This window comes from Culex quinquefasciatus, chromosome 2 (genome assembly GCF_015732765.1).
Source record: "Culex quinquefasciatus strain JHB chromosome 2, VPISU_Cqui_1.0_pri_paternal, whole genome shotgun sequence".
Classification (NCBI taxonomy): Eukaryota; Metazoa; Arthropoda; class Insecta; order Diptera; family Culicidae; genus Culex; species Culex quinquefasciatus.
The window spans coordinates 218,881,288-218,899,261 of NC_051862.1; the positions used below are offsets into that span (position 1 = coordinate 218,881,288).

Here is a 17,974-nt window from a genome sequence, read left to right on the forward strand (position 1 = left end):
TACGTCGATTTTTATGACTTTTCATGTTTTTCAATAGTTGATTGTTTATAATAAATAGTCTTTTCATACATTTGCAAGTGCAACAGAATTGCATATGTATTGTATTGCAAGTTTATATTATTAAATTATGGATAAGCTAATACATCCCCACTTTAAGGACACAACCCCTCCCTCCTCTTTCTTTCACCCTCCCCCCCCCCCTCTCCTACTTCCCACCAACAAAATTTTGTTAAGCGTAATAAATTCATTTTAAGTCAAATATTTATTATTTACTGCTGTGTGTGTTTTTTTGTGAGTCCATGCCATATAACTTGAGACCCCCCCCCACCCTTACGGGCATAAATTGCGAAAATTTTAATTGTTAAATCAAATAACAGAAAAAATAATTCTATTCAAAATATTAATTATGAAGTAAAACGATAAAATACAAACCATATTCTTAAAATTCATTTGATTATAGAGCTTGTGACAGCTTCAGGATATGTTAAAGGTACTTTTTATGATGTTTTGTACTAACCAACATAGAACTTAAATGTGGATCAGTTTCATGGATTGATCGCAGAAATTCATCATGCTAAGTCAACATTTTGATGAATACTTTTTCCGGTATCAAACTGAGATTCTCCAGTTTCGCTTGAGAAACTTCGGTACGAATACCTTATTTTGACTAAGGTACTCAATTTTAAATGTAGGCAACAGAAAATTCCAATAAAGTCATTTCGAACTTCTTGAAACCAGGTATTGATTTTTGAAGTGACGATGCCCACGAAGTAGGTAGCAAAGCAAGTGAAATAAACGGGCGCATATGTAGATTGCAGCAAATTTTGATAAAACGTAAATATTCAAAATGGCATATCTCCGAAAACGCAAAAAATCGCAGGCTGGAAATTTCAGCAATGTTAGATTATAATCCAATTTTTCAAGTGATCTTAGTTTCATGTTTAGCATCGGTTAGCAAAAAAAGTACTCGATTAACAAACACAAAAAAATATGATTTGTCAAAAAAATGCTCCAGTTATTCGATGAAAACTTCAGTTTTTGGGTTGGAAACACCATTTTATCTATTAATAGTTTCAAAGCTTATCTCATTACCTTTCTAACGATGTATATTTGTCCTAATAAAATATTTAAAATGGCTGAGCTATGTTAAAATTAAACAATCAGCCTTTTTACGAAAAATGCTAGTTTTTTTACTCCATTTTTTGACTTTCAGCTTGCGTATCTCCGTAATGAACAAACTTAGAGCTTTGAAAATTTGGATTTTTCTTAGTTAGAATGTTTACTTTCGAGAAAAAAATACCAAAAAATATTTGGAGAAGGTCACTTTTTTGAAACTTGGCCACCCAATGTACCATAGTGCGCTGGTGGCCAGCAGAAGTGTTACCGATTTTTCGGTCACCACCATCCATCGGACGGGGTTGGGCTGATTTTACTGCTTTGAGCTGCTGCTGCTAATGAAAAGTGCTTTAAAGAGATTTAGGGACACAATTAAATTAAGGAGAGCGCGCGCGCGTAGGCGGAACCCATTTAGCATATCTGGGCTGGCCCGCTTGGTTAGTTAGATGAGGAGTGGTGTGGTGCCAAGGTTAGCACAGGAGACAGGATGGGCAATATTTCCTGGAGGCTGATAGGTACCTTCCGCAACGGCGTCGTAGATAAGCCTGAAGGGTAATCCGGGTGAAAAGTAAGTGTCTGGAAGCGAAATTTTGTTAGGGTAGGGTTGATTTAACAATTCTGGCATAAAACATACGAAAAAAAGAAATCATGAAATTATGACTTTTCTTATATTTTTGTCAATTAAAATCATTTTTTTTATTTACTCCTTATGAAACTAGTTACAATCACCACCCTGACCCTTACCCAAGGTAGATTATGGTTTTTGAAAATTTCAATCTTCCATCAGATTTTGCCATCGGGGGCGGCTTAAAATCCAATAAAAGCCAGCAAGCCAAAAGTGATCCCTGGTGTGAGCAGCAAATCCTTGCACTTACCTTACCCTTGAGCCGCTGCTGATAAAGTCACTTTGAGAGAGTGGGAGCAAGGGGGAAAGGGGACACTTGAGTTATAATTGTGATTTTGGGAAGAAGCAGGTAGATTGTTTTATGAGGATTCTTTTAAACGATGAGGAAATTTGCTCCTTGAAAATTGTATAAGAAGCATTTTTAACTACTCAAAAGTGTTTTAATAACAAATCATTTTTTAAAATATTTTTTATGTTTTTAAAATTATTTTAGAACAAATGAATTGTGAAGCTGCATTTACAATATGATTTCAAATTTTGATCCAAAAGTATAGTAAAATGCTCATAGCATGATCAAGGTAAAGCCTGTGTCGAAAAAATTGCAACATATCGACGAATTTATGCAAATATTTATTTGTTTTAAAGTTTTATTTTTTTAACGTGGAGTTCAGTATTAAAAGTGATCAGTTTTATTATAAATTCAGACATAGACGTTTTAAAATGTAAATCAATTCTCTGAAACATTGGGCAACGAATATTTCGATTTTTTTTTTATTTGGATGAAACTTTGTGTGTACTTTTTCTATAACCAACGATCTATTTGGTGTCTTCGGCTAAGTTTTAGGTATTGTTTAAATAGTTTCAGTTTAAACAACAAAAAAAAACATTATTTAAAGGGACTTAAAAGACTAAAAAAAAATTGTTGAAAAAGGAACACAATTTTTTCTGAAAAACTTCAAAAAATTAGTTTAACTGACCGAAAACCAGCTAAAATGCATTTTTCTGCGTTTATAATCAATCATATTTAGCATGTTTGAACACCTTTGAAAACATTTGAAGTTTCATGAAATACCAATGTTTTTTTCTCGCAAAAAAAAATCGTCAATGCATCGATATTTTGCAAACTAATGATTCAAAAGCAACTGGACGCCTGTAAAATACAATTTAAACCTTTTTTCATCCAAATGTTGAAATCTAGGCTTGAAATTTAAATTTTTATATACACAGTCCAAAATTTAAAAATATCTGAATAAATCTGCATATTCGAATGAATATTTCTGGTTTTTGCATTTTCTTGAATACTCAAACTAGAGCAGTAGAAAATTAAGGAAATTTTGCGTTGTTTTTTACAAAATTAAGAGTATTTTGAGTATGTGATACTCAACAACAATTTGTGAGAGATCTGTATTTTTAAGTTTAATCTGTAATTGATCTGTATCATGCCAAATTATAAGCCTAAGAAGAAACTTTTGATTTGTTAACAGCAGATTTAAGCTTTTTATCCTAAAGCATTTTTCATAATTTTATTTTTTTGTTTTAAATTTCAAAATATTAGTTAAGTGAATTCTGATTAGTTTAAAACTGCTTTACATATATTTTCATTTTTTTTTATTTTTGCCATCCTATTTTTTATTCTATTTATAGAAATGGGCAAAAAGATCCTAAGGTTGGTACTACTAATTTTTGAACACTTTTTTAGAAGACATTTTTAATGTTCAAGAACATAAACAATTCATAAAATAAACTTCGAAAACTTCTGTGAGTCATTTGAATTTTATTTTTTTAATATTAAATGCGTTTTACTCATGAAAGCAAAATCCACTAGATAAAATTTAAATTCAAATGAGTTAAAACTTAGAAAAAATATAAAAAGTTATGATTAATACTATTTTAATTACTTTAGAAATTTAACTTTTCAATGCATTCGTCTTTTCAGTCTTTTCAGAGGACTATTATTTTTTTAATATTAAATGCGTTTTACTCATGAAAGCAAAATCCACTAGATAAAATTTAAATTCAAATGAGTTAAAACTTAGAAAAAATATAAAAAGTTATGATTAATACTATTTTAATTACTTTAGAAATTTAACTTTTCAATGCATTCGTCTTTTCAGTCTTTTCAGAGGACTAACTTTGTTTTTCAATTAATTTAAAAAAATAAAATTCAAAAATCATAGTAAAATTTACCACGACATTTATAATCAAAATCACGTCTCGTCACACTAAGTCCTCCAAAGATCAACTGAAAACAGCAAAAAAATACCTTCATCCTCGAAAAACATGATCCTTCCCGTCACTACCGTAGCAGCAGAGCCGTTTTTGTGTGCACTTCTTGAATAATTTAAAATATTTAATGGGAACGGCTCTCGTGTTTGTCATATTTTCAATTTTCCACTTTCCTCCATCTAGTTGGCTTCGGTACGTCAATTCCTAGCCTACTTCTCCTACCAACCTCCTCTCGAGGATTTGTGTTACGTAATTTAATTTCATAGCACTTGGCCACGACGGTACTCGTTTGTTGTGAAGACCTGATGTTGATGGTGGAGGACTGCAAGCTTTGTGGCACTGTGGGAAATGTGATCAAAAGCTCTACAAGACTTTTCAGTATCATCTTTCAAATATATTTTTTCAGTGCACCAGATGTACCACATTGCTGAAGAATGCGGAAAATTTTAACAGATTTTCGTTTTTCTCCCCTCTCTCTCTTTTCCACTCTTCCAGGACTACACAACTCCCCTAATTCTGGCGGCGGCCGGGGGACACACGGCCTGCGTCATAGAACTGCTGGAGCAGGGGGCGGACCCCAATGCGAGACGAGTTGTAAGTACCACTATTTAGCCGCCCCGCAAAAAAAAAAAAAAAAAACGGTGGAAATGGCAAAAGTCAGCAGCATTTTGGGAGTTTTCGTGAAAATGCTCTTGCTAATGGTGGTGGGCTTCTCTTACCTGGCGCATTTACACGAAGTTGTGGCGAAATTTGCTGTTCAACTTGTGCTTGTTTTTTTCTTCTTCTTTTTTGTTGGTTGGGGTAAAATCTCTTTCCCAAAATTGACTAAATTAGCTACAGTTGCTCGAGTAGGTAAGCACCACTTGAGTTGGAGCGGTTGCGTTTTTTTTTTTTGGGTGTTTTTTTCAGATTGCGTAGCATGGGTGGTTTTGAGGGGAAGCGAAATCTTTTGAACAAAGGAGAACGGTACTTATGTGTCGCTACAATAACATTAGCGCAAAATGATTCAATTCACTTGTTTGGAGGCATTTTGATGATGTCCTTGATCTTTCATGATTCGTTTTTTGTTGTAAACGTCCCAATCTTTTTTGTAACTTTTTCATTAAAAAAAAAAGTTCCTCAATATTATTTATGTCAATACGAGTTGATTTTTGCTAAACCAGTGTTGTTGTTGAAGTGAACAAATTATTATTGCTACGTGATTCATGGAACACCTTTTTATTACAACTTGTACTTCTCATAAAAATTTATTAAATTATTTTGCTACTTATAGTAAGGAATATTATTTTTGTTTAGCATAACATTATTTTTGTCAATATTACGTTATTCCTTTTTTGAATGGTCCCAAATATGTAGAAATTCATGATAATTTTACTTAAATTAAAAATTGAACAATCCTTTGCTTACAAAAAGGTACAAAAATTACATTTTTGAGTAGATGAAAACATGGGAAGGAAAAGCTTTTCATTAAAATTTTACCACTGGCGTGCACGATATTTTTTTAAATTTCTTTTTTTCCTTTTTAGTTTTAAATATCATTGTATTGATTTTTTTTTCAATTTTTTTGCCAAATTAAAAAAATATTGAAAAATCTGTTTCAAAATCAAGAAATTTCAGAAATGTAGTATAATTTGAATTTACATTAAAAGATATAGTTTGAATTTTAAAACTTTAAATCATATTTTTTTTGTTTAACAATTATCTGTGGATGAAACTCATAATGAATTTTAATTTTTAGCATTCCAATAATATTATTTTCAATACAAAAAACAACCCTCAAATTTGAGATGGCTCAAACACATCGATTTTTTTAAATTTCAAGTGTTAAGGGGCCATTCATAAACTACATGGTTAATTTGTGAGAAGGGTGAGGGGGGAGATGGTTTTGTCGATTGTTCACGCTCCTTACGAAAAAGATTTTTTTGTATGGACAATTCTACAGTTTTTTTAAAAGGTTAATATTAGTTAATTTTGAAATATTAATTTAAAAAATACCATTTTTAAAACTCATTTTTTTATATTTAAATATAAATAGGAAGACAGGATTTTTGGAGATGTTAAAAAAATACACACATTTTTTGAAAAAAAAAAATAGAGAATTTTTCTAAATTATTTCGGGTTTGTCGATAAAATTATTGTCATTCGATAACGATAGTTCTTTTGGAAATTCAATATACATAAAATTATATTAAAAAGCTTTGAAATCGTCCTCAGAGACTAACCATAAACCAGGTAGAAACATTTTTTTGAAATCTCACCCTTCCCCCCCCGGGACAATTCTGGAGTTTTTTTTTTAAAAGGTCCAATAAACCAAATTTTCAGTTTTTGCTTTTTGGGTGTTTTTGAAACTGCCTTGAGTCAGAGGTATAAAAAAACACCCAAAAAGCAAAAACTGAAAATTTGGTTTATTGGACCTTTAAAAAAAACTCCAGAATAATACCTGGGGGGAAATGTCAAAAAAAAAATTTCTACCTGGTTTATGGTTTATTTTTTATGGATTTCAAAGCTTTTTAAAATAATTTTATATATATTGAATTTCCAAAAGAACTATCGTTATCGAATGACAATAATTTGATCGACAAACCCGAAATAATTTAGAAAAATTCTCTATTTTTTTTTTTCAAAAAATGTGTGTATTTTTGTAACATTCATATTTAAATATAAAAAAAATAGTTTTTAAAATGGAATTTTTTAAATTAATATTTCAAAATTAACTAAAATATCTTAAAATATTGTGTTACTTGATGCCTATAATGAAAAAAATAACACTTTATTCGTTATTCCTATTTTCATTAACGCTAGTTCACAAATTTTCGAACTTTTTTTTCTCTGTGCAAGAAAATATTAAAATTTGAGTTAAAAAAAGTATTTAGTGAAAATAAATTATAATTTTCAACATCATCAAAAAATAAATTTGAGTCAACGATTCTCAAATATCAAAATAATAACATTTTCGTTTTAAAAACTACAAATAGGGAAAACAAGCATTTTTGAAATGGGTCAATCTGACAAGCATAATCCTTGCTGAGTTTACCCTTCACAATATTTTTTTATTCGATAGATACAGCATTTTTCAAATCATGTGGGCCAAAAGAGCCAGTAAACTTGAGTCATTTTCTTAATCCCCTACTGCCAAATTTATTTTAAAAAAAATATATATATATATATACAGCAGTTCCATATGAAAGTTAAAGAAAAAAAATAAAAGTGCTTCGATTTGGCTCAAAATTTTTCTGGGGGTTCCTTGGCCAAAATAATTAGACCCGTATTTTTTTGTTTGGCCATTAGGGTGGCCTACGTCGTGTTAGGGTGGTCCAAAAATGGCCATTTTCGTCGATTTTCACAAAACCACTTTTTCAAAAATCATAACTTCGCTCCATTCCAACCGATTTTAGCTGTCTAGGGTGCAAATGAAAGATGATAAGTTGGACTTCCAAGAAAAATAATGTGGAGTTTCAAAATCTAGCCTAACATTTGAAAAGTCTAATGAAAACATCAAATGCCGTTTTGACGGTGTCTGGACCAAAGAGCCTATATCTGAAAATATTTTTAACGGATTCCTCGGACAATTTTACATAACATATCAAAAATTGGGCGAGGTTCATTAACAGGATTCAGAGATATGATTTTTGAAAATAAAATCCGGGTTTTCGACGCGCCGACGAGAAATTGACGAAATCGGCAAAATCAACTTTTTCACTAAAACTGCGATAACTAGAAAATTTCAGCGATGACCTATAGATGTTAGGGTACCAAAATTTTTGTAATTGAAATACGCAACTTTTGGTACCTAACATTTATAGGTCATCGCTGAAATTTTCGAGTTATCGCAGTTTTAGTGAAAAAGTTGATTTTTGCCGATTTCGTCAATTTCGTCTGCGCGCGGCGCGTCGAAAACCCGGATTTTATTTTCAAAAATCATATCTCTGAATCCTGTTAATGAACCTCGCCCAATTTTTGATATGTTATGTAAAATTGTCCGAGGAATCCGTTAAAAATATTTTCAGATATAGGCTCTTTGGTCCAGACACCGTCAAAACGGCATTTGATGTTTTCATAAGACTTTTCAAATGTTAGGCTAGATTTTGAAACTCCACATTATTTTTCTTGAAAGTCCAACTTATCATCTTTCATTTGCGCCCTAGACAGCTAAAATCGGTTGAAATGTAGCGAAGTTATGATTTTTGAAAAAGTGGTTTTTGAAAATCGACGAAAATGGCCATTTTTCGGACCACCCTAACACGGCGTAGGCCACCCTAATGGCCAAACAAAAAAATACGGGTCTAATTATTTTGGCCAAGGAACCCCCAGAAAAATTTTGAGCCCGATCGGAGAACTTTTATTTTTTTTCTTTAACTTTCATATGGAACTGCTGTATATATATATGTGTCTCTTGTTCAGGAGGTCATTTTGTGTAACTTGTGTTCTAAGAAAAACTTTTCTTTTCTTTTTTCTTTTTCATTTTTGGTATTTTAATTTGCATTTATCTTTTTTAGTTTATGTTTGTTTTTGTTACTTTTTGGCCAATTCTCCTATCATTACATGTTTCCTTTCTAATATTTTCATAATTTTACTGCCACTTTTTTAATTTTTTGCTTGATTTTCTCTTTTTCTGCTATAGAATGGCATTATTATCATTTAAATTGTGAAAATGCGCAAAGGCAATACAGATGCATACATTTTTGAAAACATTGGTAAAGTCACATAAAACAAGTCAAACTTCCAACATTAGAATTTTCTCAAATTTTAAGAGTTCTTTCCAATGCTTTTTAAAGATAAAAAAATGGGTTGCAGAGGGTTAATCATAATGTTTTTGAAGGTCATTGCGATTCTAAATTTTGCATTCAAATTATATTTAAAAAAAATCTTTATAGGTTTTCAATATCGTCAGAGAAAAAAGACACTTCACTGTTAAAAATTAGGTAAATTTTCCTCGTTTCATACACTTTTTTCAATACCGTACTCTGGGGCGAATCGGGACTTCAGTCTAAATATTTGATTTGATTTTACATCGAAAAATGAAGTTGAAAAAATTTTGCGACCAATATTTCGATTTTTTGAAAAAATCAGTATTGGTTAAAAAATTCATAACTCGCTCATAGATTTTTTGCACAACCTGGAAATTTCTGAAAAGTTGGCATTTTATGTCCTCTAAAACATATCAAAAAAATAAAAATAAATTAAAAATAGTGTTTTTTTTGCAAATCAAATTTTAGTGTTCAACAGTTAAATAAAAAAATCACCAAATTTTTTTACCGTGTATCATTTTTTCCAGTGTAGTCCGTATCCATACCTACAACTTTGCCGAAGACACCAAATCGATCAAAAAATTCCTTCAAAAGATACAGATTTTTGAATTTGCATACATCATTTTTGTATGGACAGCTGCGAAATTTGTATGGAAAATTATATGGACAAACTAATGATGCAAAATGGCTTCTTTGGGCATATCGAAGGCACCAAAAAAGTTTCAGTCGGATTAAAAAATACAAAAATTAAAACTGAAGAAAAAAGACCGATTTCGTAGAGAATTGCTCTAATGTTATTGTACCTTAATGTATACCGTAAACTGGGGTCAATCGGGAAACATGGGGAGAATTGGGACAGCAGTTTTTAGAGCACTTAAATCTTTTAAATTTGGAAATGAATGTACACATTTTGTTGGTCTGAGTTTGTTCTAACCGAAACGCAACATGGTTAAAACTGCTGTCCCAATTCTCCCCATGTGTCCCGATTGACCCCAGTTTACGGTATACATTAAGGTACAATAACATTAGAGCAATTCTCTACGAAATCGGTCTTTTTTCTTCAGTTTTAATTTTTGTATTTTTTAATCCGACTGAAACTTTTTTGGTGCCTTCGATATGCCCAAAGAAGCCATTTTGCATCATTAGTTTGTCCATATAATTTTCCATACAAATTCGGCAGCTGTCCATACAAAAATGATGTATGAAAATTCAAAAATCTGTATCTTTTGAAGGAATTTTTTGATCGATTTGGTGTCTTCGGCAAAGTTGTAGGTATGGATACGGACTACACTGGAAAAAATGATACACGGTAAAAAAATTTGGTGATTTTTTTATTTAACTGTTAAACACTAAAATTTGATTTGCAAAAAAACACTATTTTTAATTTATTTTTATTTTTTTGATATGTTTTAGAGGACATAAAATGCCAACTTTTCAGAAATTTCCAGGTTGTGCAAAAAATCTATGAGCGAGTTATGAATTTTTTAACCAATACTGATTTTTTCAAAAAATCGAAATATTGGTCGCAAAATTTTTTCAACTTCATTTTTCGATGTAAAATCAAATTTGCAATCAAAAAGTACTTCAGTATACTTCAGTAACATTTTGATAAAGTGCACCGTTTTCAAGTTAAATCCATATTTAGGTGACTTTTTTGAAAATAGTAGCAGTTTTTCTTTTTTTTAAATTGGTGCACATGTTTGCACACTTTTAAAAAAAAATCAAATCAAGACTAACATTTTCAAAGGGCGTAATATTGAATGTTTGGCCCTTTTGAAATGTTAGTCTTGATTCAAAAATTTTGAAAATAATGTTTTCGAAAAGATCGGAAAATTTCACAAATATTTCATATATTTACATTGAAAATCGGATCATTAGTTGCTGAGACATCGACATTAAAAATGGTGGGCTGTTTGGGTGAGACTTAGAAAACATCATTTTTTCCTGTTTTTAAACCTTTGCATTGCAATATCTCAGCAACTGAAGGTCGTATCAACAAAGTTCGAAGAAGCAAAATATAGAGAATTTTCTCAGCTTTTCAAAAATATTTTTTCCAAAAGTGTGCAAACATGTGCCCTAATTAAAAAAAATTAAAAACTGCGACTATTTTCAAAAAAGTCACCCAAAAATGGATTTAACTTGAAAACGGTGCACTTTATCAATATTTTACTAAAGTACTTTTTGATTGCAAATTTGATTTTACATCAAAAAATGAAGTTGAAAAATTTTGCGACCAATATTTCAATTTTTTGAAAAAATAAGTATTGATTAAAAAATTCATGACTCGGTCAATGATTTTTTGCACAACCTGGAAATTTCTGAAAAGTTGGCATTTTATGTCCTTTAAATCATATCAAAAAAATAAAAATAATTAAAAATAGTGTTTTTTGCAAATCAAGTTTTAGTGATAAAAAGTTAAATAAAAAAATCACCAATTTTTTTTTACCGTGTATCATTTTTTTCAGTGTAGTCCGTATCCATACCTACAACTTTGCCGAAGACACCAAATCGATCAAAAAATTCCTTCAAAAGATACAGATTTTTGAATTTTCATACATCATTTTTATATGGACAGCTGCGAAATTTGTATGGAAAATTATATGGACAAACTAATGATGCAAAATGGCTTCTTTGGGCATACCGAAGGCACCAAAAAAGTTTCAGTCGGATTAAAAAATACAAAAAAACATCGAATGACCGAAATCCTAGAGAACTGCTCATTAGTAAACGGAAATATAATTCTGGAACCATGCAAGAAATGTTTTCTGACGATAACAAATTGTGCTAACCTGTCATGCCCAAGTATCATCAAGAGAATTAAGTTTTAATTGTTGCAAAAAAAATAATAATAATGGTGTCCTTGTTATAATGAAACGAAGCAATAGAATAATTCGCGTAAAATGTTACAGTATTTTGAAGTTTGTTATTACACAGAAGCAAAACATATAATGTCCAATTATAATAGTGCTGAAAAATATCAAATAATGATTAGAAATCGAATAATGGTATTTATTCTTTCTTTTCATAAACAAGTACTGTAATTACATTAAGCGGTTACATACTTGTAAATCGGCAAAAACTTCAGAGGTTGGTTGGAGCACAAATTTAATCTTTTTTTAAATCTGTCTTCAGGACATCAAACTATACATTTTTAATATTCATCAAAATGAATTTGAAGATATTTGGTTTTATCATTGCCGAAATACAGCTAGCCATGATATCTCAACACTGCCTTGACCAAATCGGCTCAAAATTTTTGTGAAGACTCACTAAAGCGGTCCCGTGTGCATGACGAAGGCCGATTTTCAAAAAGTTAATTTAAAAAAAAGTTTAAAATATTTTTATTTTTTTTTATATTAAAAATTGTCAGTTTTTAATTTTTGTTTTTTTAAATGCATGCTTTCACAATCGGCCTTCGTCATGCACACGGAATATGTCTTGCGAGTATTTACTTCAAATTTCAGCATATTTGGTCTATCCCATCTCGAGATATCGTGGCACCCGTAAATCAACTCGATGCATGGCAAAACTTACGATACAATAGTCCTTGTAATCAGGATTCCGTGTCTTAATACTCAAACAGAAAAAAAAATGGCTTTCAGCTTAAATCATATCTCACTCAGTTTAATCATGAAATATCTTCAGGAAGCTTTCAGAAGGGATTTAAAATCATGTTTAAGTTGATTTAATAAATTATGAAATTTTGTGATTTTCCACATGTATGTAACCTCTAAACTGTTTCCAAATTCAAACAAAAAGCCATATGAATAAATATTTTTTCACCACTAGCAACACATTCCATCTCGAAAATAAAATTCTTCTTGAAGTACTGACAATTTTTCTCTCCCCATATCTTACCTTTCCTCTCTTTTCCCGCAGACCGGAACGACGGCCCTATTTTTCGCCGCCCAGGGCGGCTTCGTGGACGTCGCCAGGATACTGCTGAAAGCCGGCGCACCGGTGGACTGTTCCTCGGTGGTAAGTAAACTCCTAGCTCGCTGAACACCTTCCCGCATCCTTTCTTACTTTTCAATTTCCGGGTGCCAAAGGGGAAAACATTCTTTGAATTTTTCGTTTCTTACTGACTGGCCGGTTGGGACCGGTCCTAGAACAGGAGAAAATCCTTGCTGCCAATCACATTATTAATTTCAAAGATTGCTTCGGCGAGCAGCGAATGCCCCCCAGCAGAGTTTGAGATTTTGCTATTTTTTTTTTCCTCTGTCTTGAACCCATCGGTAATGAATTGAGTTGTGAAAATCAGAGCTGTGAAATTTTAAGACTAACTCTATCTTAACTTCATTAATATTTGCCATCACTGCTCGCAGGATTCTTTTTTTCCAGTTGCTCTGTGTGTAACGTGTAAATGAATATTTTTTAATTAAATCCTTTCGCTTTCTTCCTCATTTTTTTTTCTCCAACCCCCGTCGGATCCAATGGCACCGACTCTATTGTAAATGTGTCGACTTGTGACCCCTGCCCCAGGACGGTGGGACGCCACTGTTCGTGGCCTGTCAGGGTGGACACGACAGCATGGTTAGCGAGTTGCTGAGCTACGGGGCGAACGTTCATGCCTGCATGAAGGTGAGTATTTTTATAATTAGTTTTTCATTATTTCACATTTTATTATGACGATTTAGCGAACCCGTTGGCGCGAAGAAGCGAGTGCGACGGGGAGTTAACTTACACAATCTGAAGTTGTTCCCGGGGGGGGTGTTTTTGGAACGGGATATCCTGGGTTACTGGACTTGATGGTTGATGTGGGAGTAAGTTATTGGATTTCAGAATATTAAGTAGGACGGTTTTAAATATCGACAACGTTTGAAAAGATACCAAAATGCAACCCTAACTGTTGCGACTTAAACAAAGTTTTCTTTAATCCTGAGAAGAACTTATGGAGCCTTCCATAAACCTCGTGAATATTTATTTGGAATTTCAGACGAGATTGATAAAGACTTAAGATCTTTTATTAGTAATCAATTAATTTTTCGGTTGAGTAATTCAGATCTTTCAATTACGTGGACTTGGAAATTGGATGCTCAGAACTAAATCCAAATCCAAGCATTTTTGGAAAAAATTCAATAATTCACTTTTTCACAAAAAAATTGCGTAAAATAACTGTGTAGAAAATTGGTACACTCTAAAAAGTTACCATACAAACTTTCAAAAAACACGTTATTAAAAAATGTTATATTTTATCCTAAATGATAAAACTACCTCATAGGTTGTTGAAGATTCGAAAAAAACATTTGATTTCCCATAAAATGACAAGTCTCAAGTTTTTAGACAGTTGTGAAACGGAAAATAGCAACGACTACAAATACAAATAACTGAAAACGTGTCTTAGTAAAAATCCTAAAAAATGAAAGGAGTTGTACCGCCCCTCTATCTCGAAATATAAAAAAATGGACCTCGAATTCGTTATCAAGGACCAAAATTACCCCGTTGGAGCAAAATTGCACGAAAATTGAAGAGGAGCAGTTCTCTACGAAATCGGTCTTTCTTTTAATTTTATTTTTTGTATATTTTTATCCGGCTGAAACTTTTTTGGTGCGTTTGGTATGCCCAAAGAAGCCATTTTGCATCATTAGTTTGTCCATATACTTTTCCATACAAATTTGGCAGCTGGCCATACAAAAATGATGTATGAAAATTCTAAAATTGGTTTCTTTTGAAGGAATTTTGATCGATTTGGTGTCTTTGGCAAAGTTGTAGATATAGATAAGCGCTAAACTGAAGAAATGCAACAAGGTAAAACAAAATTTAGTGATTTTTATTTAACTGTTTGTCACTAAAGCTTGATTTGCAAAAAAAAAACTATTTTTATTTTTTTTTTTTCGTTTTCTGATATGTATAAGGGGACATCAAATGCCAACTTTTCTGAAATTTCCAGAATGGACAAAACATCTTCGACCGTGTTATGAGTTTTTGAATCAATACCGTTAAATTTTTTGATCTTTTCGAAAAAAACATTTTTAAATTTTTAAGAATCAAGACTAACATTTCAAAAGGGCATACAATTGAATGTTTGGCCCTTTTGAAATGTGAGTCTTGATTAAAAAATTTAATTTTTTTTTTCGTTGCTGAGATATCGACATTAGAAAATGGTGGGGTTATTGGTGAGACTTATAAAACATCAATTTAAAAAAAAATTATGAAAATTTCACTGAAGTAATTTTTGATTTCAAATTTGATTTTACATCGAAAAATGAAGTTGATAAGTTTTTGCGACCAGTGTTTCGATTTTTTGAAGAAAAAAAATGTTATTGATTCAAAAATTCATAACGCCCGATCTCAAAGTTCTGAAAAATTGGCATTTGATTTCACCTAAAACAGATCAGAAAATAAAAAAATCAAAAATTGTTTATTTTCTGCAAATTAAGTTTTAGCGATAAAAAGTGAAATTAAACATAACCAAAAGAAATTTCACCGTGTATCATATTTTTTCAGTGTATGATGATGCAACATGGCTTCTTTGGATATACCGAAGGCACCAGCCGGATTAAAAAATACAAAACAAAAATCGAATGGCCGAAATCTCAGAGAATTGCTCAGTGTAATTTGGCAGAGTGTCGCCCTATGTTGCTTGTTTTAATTTCGATTTTTTCCTTTCCAGGGGACTAAAAAAGGTATTAAGAATGGTGCAAAATCTTTTACTGGAGATATATTTTTTTTTGCAAAAAAAAAAAATGTTTTGGAAAATACGAATGCACTTGAAAAAAATCAAAAGACTTTTTTAGATATAAAACCGAATAGGCAATCTAAAACGAATGTAAATTTTTTTTAATTTTTTTTAGTGTACCATTTTAAGCTTAAACTGAGAAACTTTCCTTGGACATTCTTTTTTTTGACATTGTTAATTGGCCCCTTCATGTTTGAATTGTGTGAAAATGAGTTTTTCTCAGAGTCATTTTCAACTTAAGATATCTCGGAAGCCATTTGTTCGATTTTCAAACTTTACAATGAAAACAATTGGGATTTTATATAATCAATATTATCTTTTCCAGAGGGGTAATAACACGTGAGCTAGATTTTTAAATTTTTGAGTTTTTCACGAATGATTCATTTTTTAATATTGAAAAGCAACACAGTCTTTTTTGAGATATCTTAAGTTGCAAAATGACAGCTTATTTGGTGACACTGAGCAAACTCAATTTTACACAATTTAAACTATTTCTTAGCAACCAGCAGTCCGATCGTCAATCACAAAAAAGAATATTGCATCGTAAACTGGGGTCAATCGGGACACATGGGGCGAATTGGGACAGCAGTTTTAACCATGTTGCGGCAAAATATTTTGATTTTTCTGGTTGGTTTCGGTTAGAACAAACTCAGACCAACAAAATGTGTACATTCATTTCCAAATTTAAAAGATTTAAGTGCTCTAAAAACTGCTGTTCCTATTCAGATTGAAGTCCCGATTCGCCCCAGATTACGGTAGTCAATTTTCTCGGCTTTTCCCAAATATTTTAAGCAAGGATATTTTTCTTTCATAGAATTTTTTTAAATTGCAAAAAAACTAATTTAAAAAATGCGGTGGAGCAAATATTATTTGTAAACAGTCTAAATGTGAAAAAAGGGAATTTATTTTCAGTAGCAAATTTGATTTGCATCAAAATACGATTTTTTAAATTTTGTTCGAACATATTCTAGATTTTTCCCCGAAATTACCATACTTTCCTAAATTCATATTTCTGGTACGAAGTTTTGCACCATGCTTTACTCTAGCGCAAAAGATGTCTTTCGTATTCCCCTAAAAACCATAAAAAATGAATTAAGTTATTTGGGAATTTAATGTTTAGTGATAAAAATTGAAATTAAAATTTTTGATTTTTTTTCGTGTTCCTGTTTTTTCTTAGCAAAACAATGCGGAAGGCACCAAATCGATCCTTCGCATGTCCATTGTGTACGACCAGCCCTCAGAATTGATTGCAGGCTTGTATGAAAAAAAAAAAAAAAAAACAATAATGCATAATTTCACCTAAAATAACAAAATAGGAATACAACATATAAAAATATTCTTTAAATTGACAGCTTTAATTTAACGTCATTGTGCTGATATGCTAACATTAGGTTCCCAATGGTATACCATACTGTTTAGCTTGTACTTCGATTCGATCAAAAATTAGGGGACAGTATTTTTAGTATTTTGTTGCGTCACCTTTTTGTTTTATTTTTAGTGTAAAAAATTTATGCATCTTGCAATATGTTTTAATAAAATAAAATAAGATTTTGTTACATATTATACAAGGATGAATTATTTCCAGTAACTGTTGTTATATCATTGTACATTCTGTATTGATTCTTTTTGGTATTTATGCTTTTAGACCCTCAAATCCATCAACCCGTGTCCCATTAAAACGCAGATTTGGTGTTAAAAATCACAGTCCGTAAGCTTCTTCGAAAAAAAAAAAAAAACAATATTTAAACCCCTCACCAGACGCCAACCCAAAACCATGGAGACTTGAACTTTACTGCAGTTGGGCCATAAGTCAAGCATGTCGCGAATTTGAAACACACACACCTCTCTCCCGAAAAGGGATTCGACTTCCGCGAAGGTTATGTGGGTCTTCGACGACCCGATAGAATTGGACCAAACGTGTTGTTTTTTCTTCTATTTCTATTTCAGCCACGTTGTTTTTGCCAACTTTTTTTTTGCCCCGTGACACCCACTGGCGTGGGGGTTTGAACCCTAGGAAAGTAGGTTAACAAAGCGTGAAATCGGTGCAAAAACATGAATATTTCCGAATCATGAGATGCGAATCTGATAAAAAAAATATGTTAAGAAAAACAAGATTGTTTCCAAGTAGAATAATTGCACCCTGCCAGCACCAGCTCAAGCTGGGTTCGAAACTTCATCCTAACCTAACCTCTCCTAAGAGGAAGCTACCCGGGTTTGTTGATTGACTCGACCCGCGACGATGGTTGGCACGTGTCAGAATTTTGCGTCACATTCACCACCACCGCCTGGTGAAAATCATAGCATGCCACGCACAACAACAACACCGCACACACGCCAAAACATCCCCGAGGGTAATTTTCACTCTTCTGCTGCTGTTGCTGCTTGTGGGTGGTTGGATGGATCCAAGAGTGCGGTGATTTTTCACCTTCACGTGCGTGGCCTTTCGGCACGAACTGGGATGTTGTGTCTTTGGCGGGTGTGGAGTTGGGATGAAATTTGAACGGGGCCTGGCAGGGCGATTGGAGGAATAAGTCACATGAGTGCTTCTGACACGCTGACAGGGTTGTTTATGAAAACTGA

General features: G+C 32.2%; 1 protein-coding gene across 6 annotated transcripts in view; it reads left to right on the plus strand.

Moving 5' to 3' along the window:
• LOC6032123 (ankyrin repeat domain-containing protein 29) overlaps window positions 1-17,974 on the plus strand; it is a 366,194-nt gene that overhangs the window by 338,067 nt on the left and 10,153 nt on the right. For all 6 annotated transcript variants that reach the window (XM_038253623.1, XM_038253621.1, XM_038253618.1 and 3 more), the window contains exons 4-6: window positions 4,463-4,561; window positions 12,595-12,693; window positions 13,198-13,296. In XM_038253623.1, coding sequence (XP_038109551.1) covers window positions 4,463-4,561; window positions 12,595-12,693; window positions 13,198-13,296 — 297 coding nt within the window. The remainder of the gene's footprint in view (window positions 1-4,462; window positions 4,562-12,594; window positions 12,694-13,197; window positions 13,297-17,974) is intronic.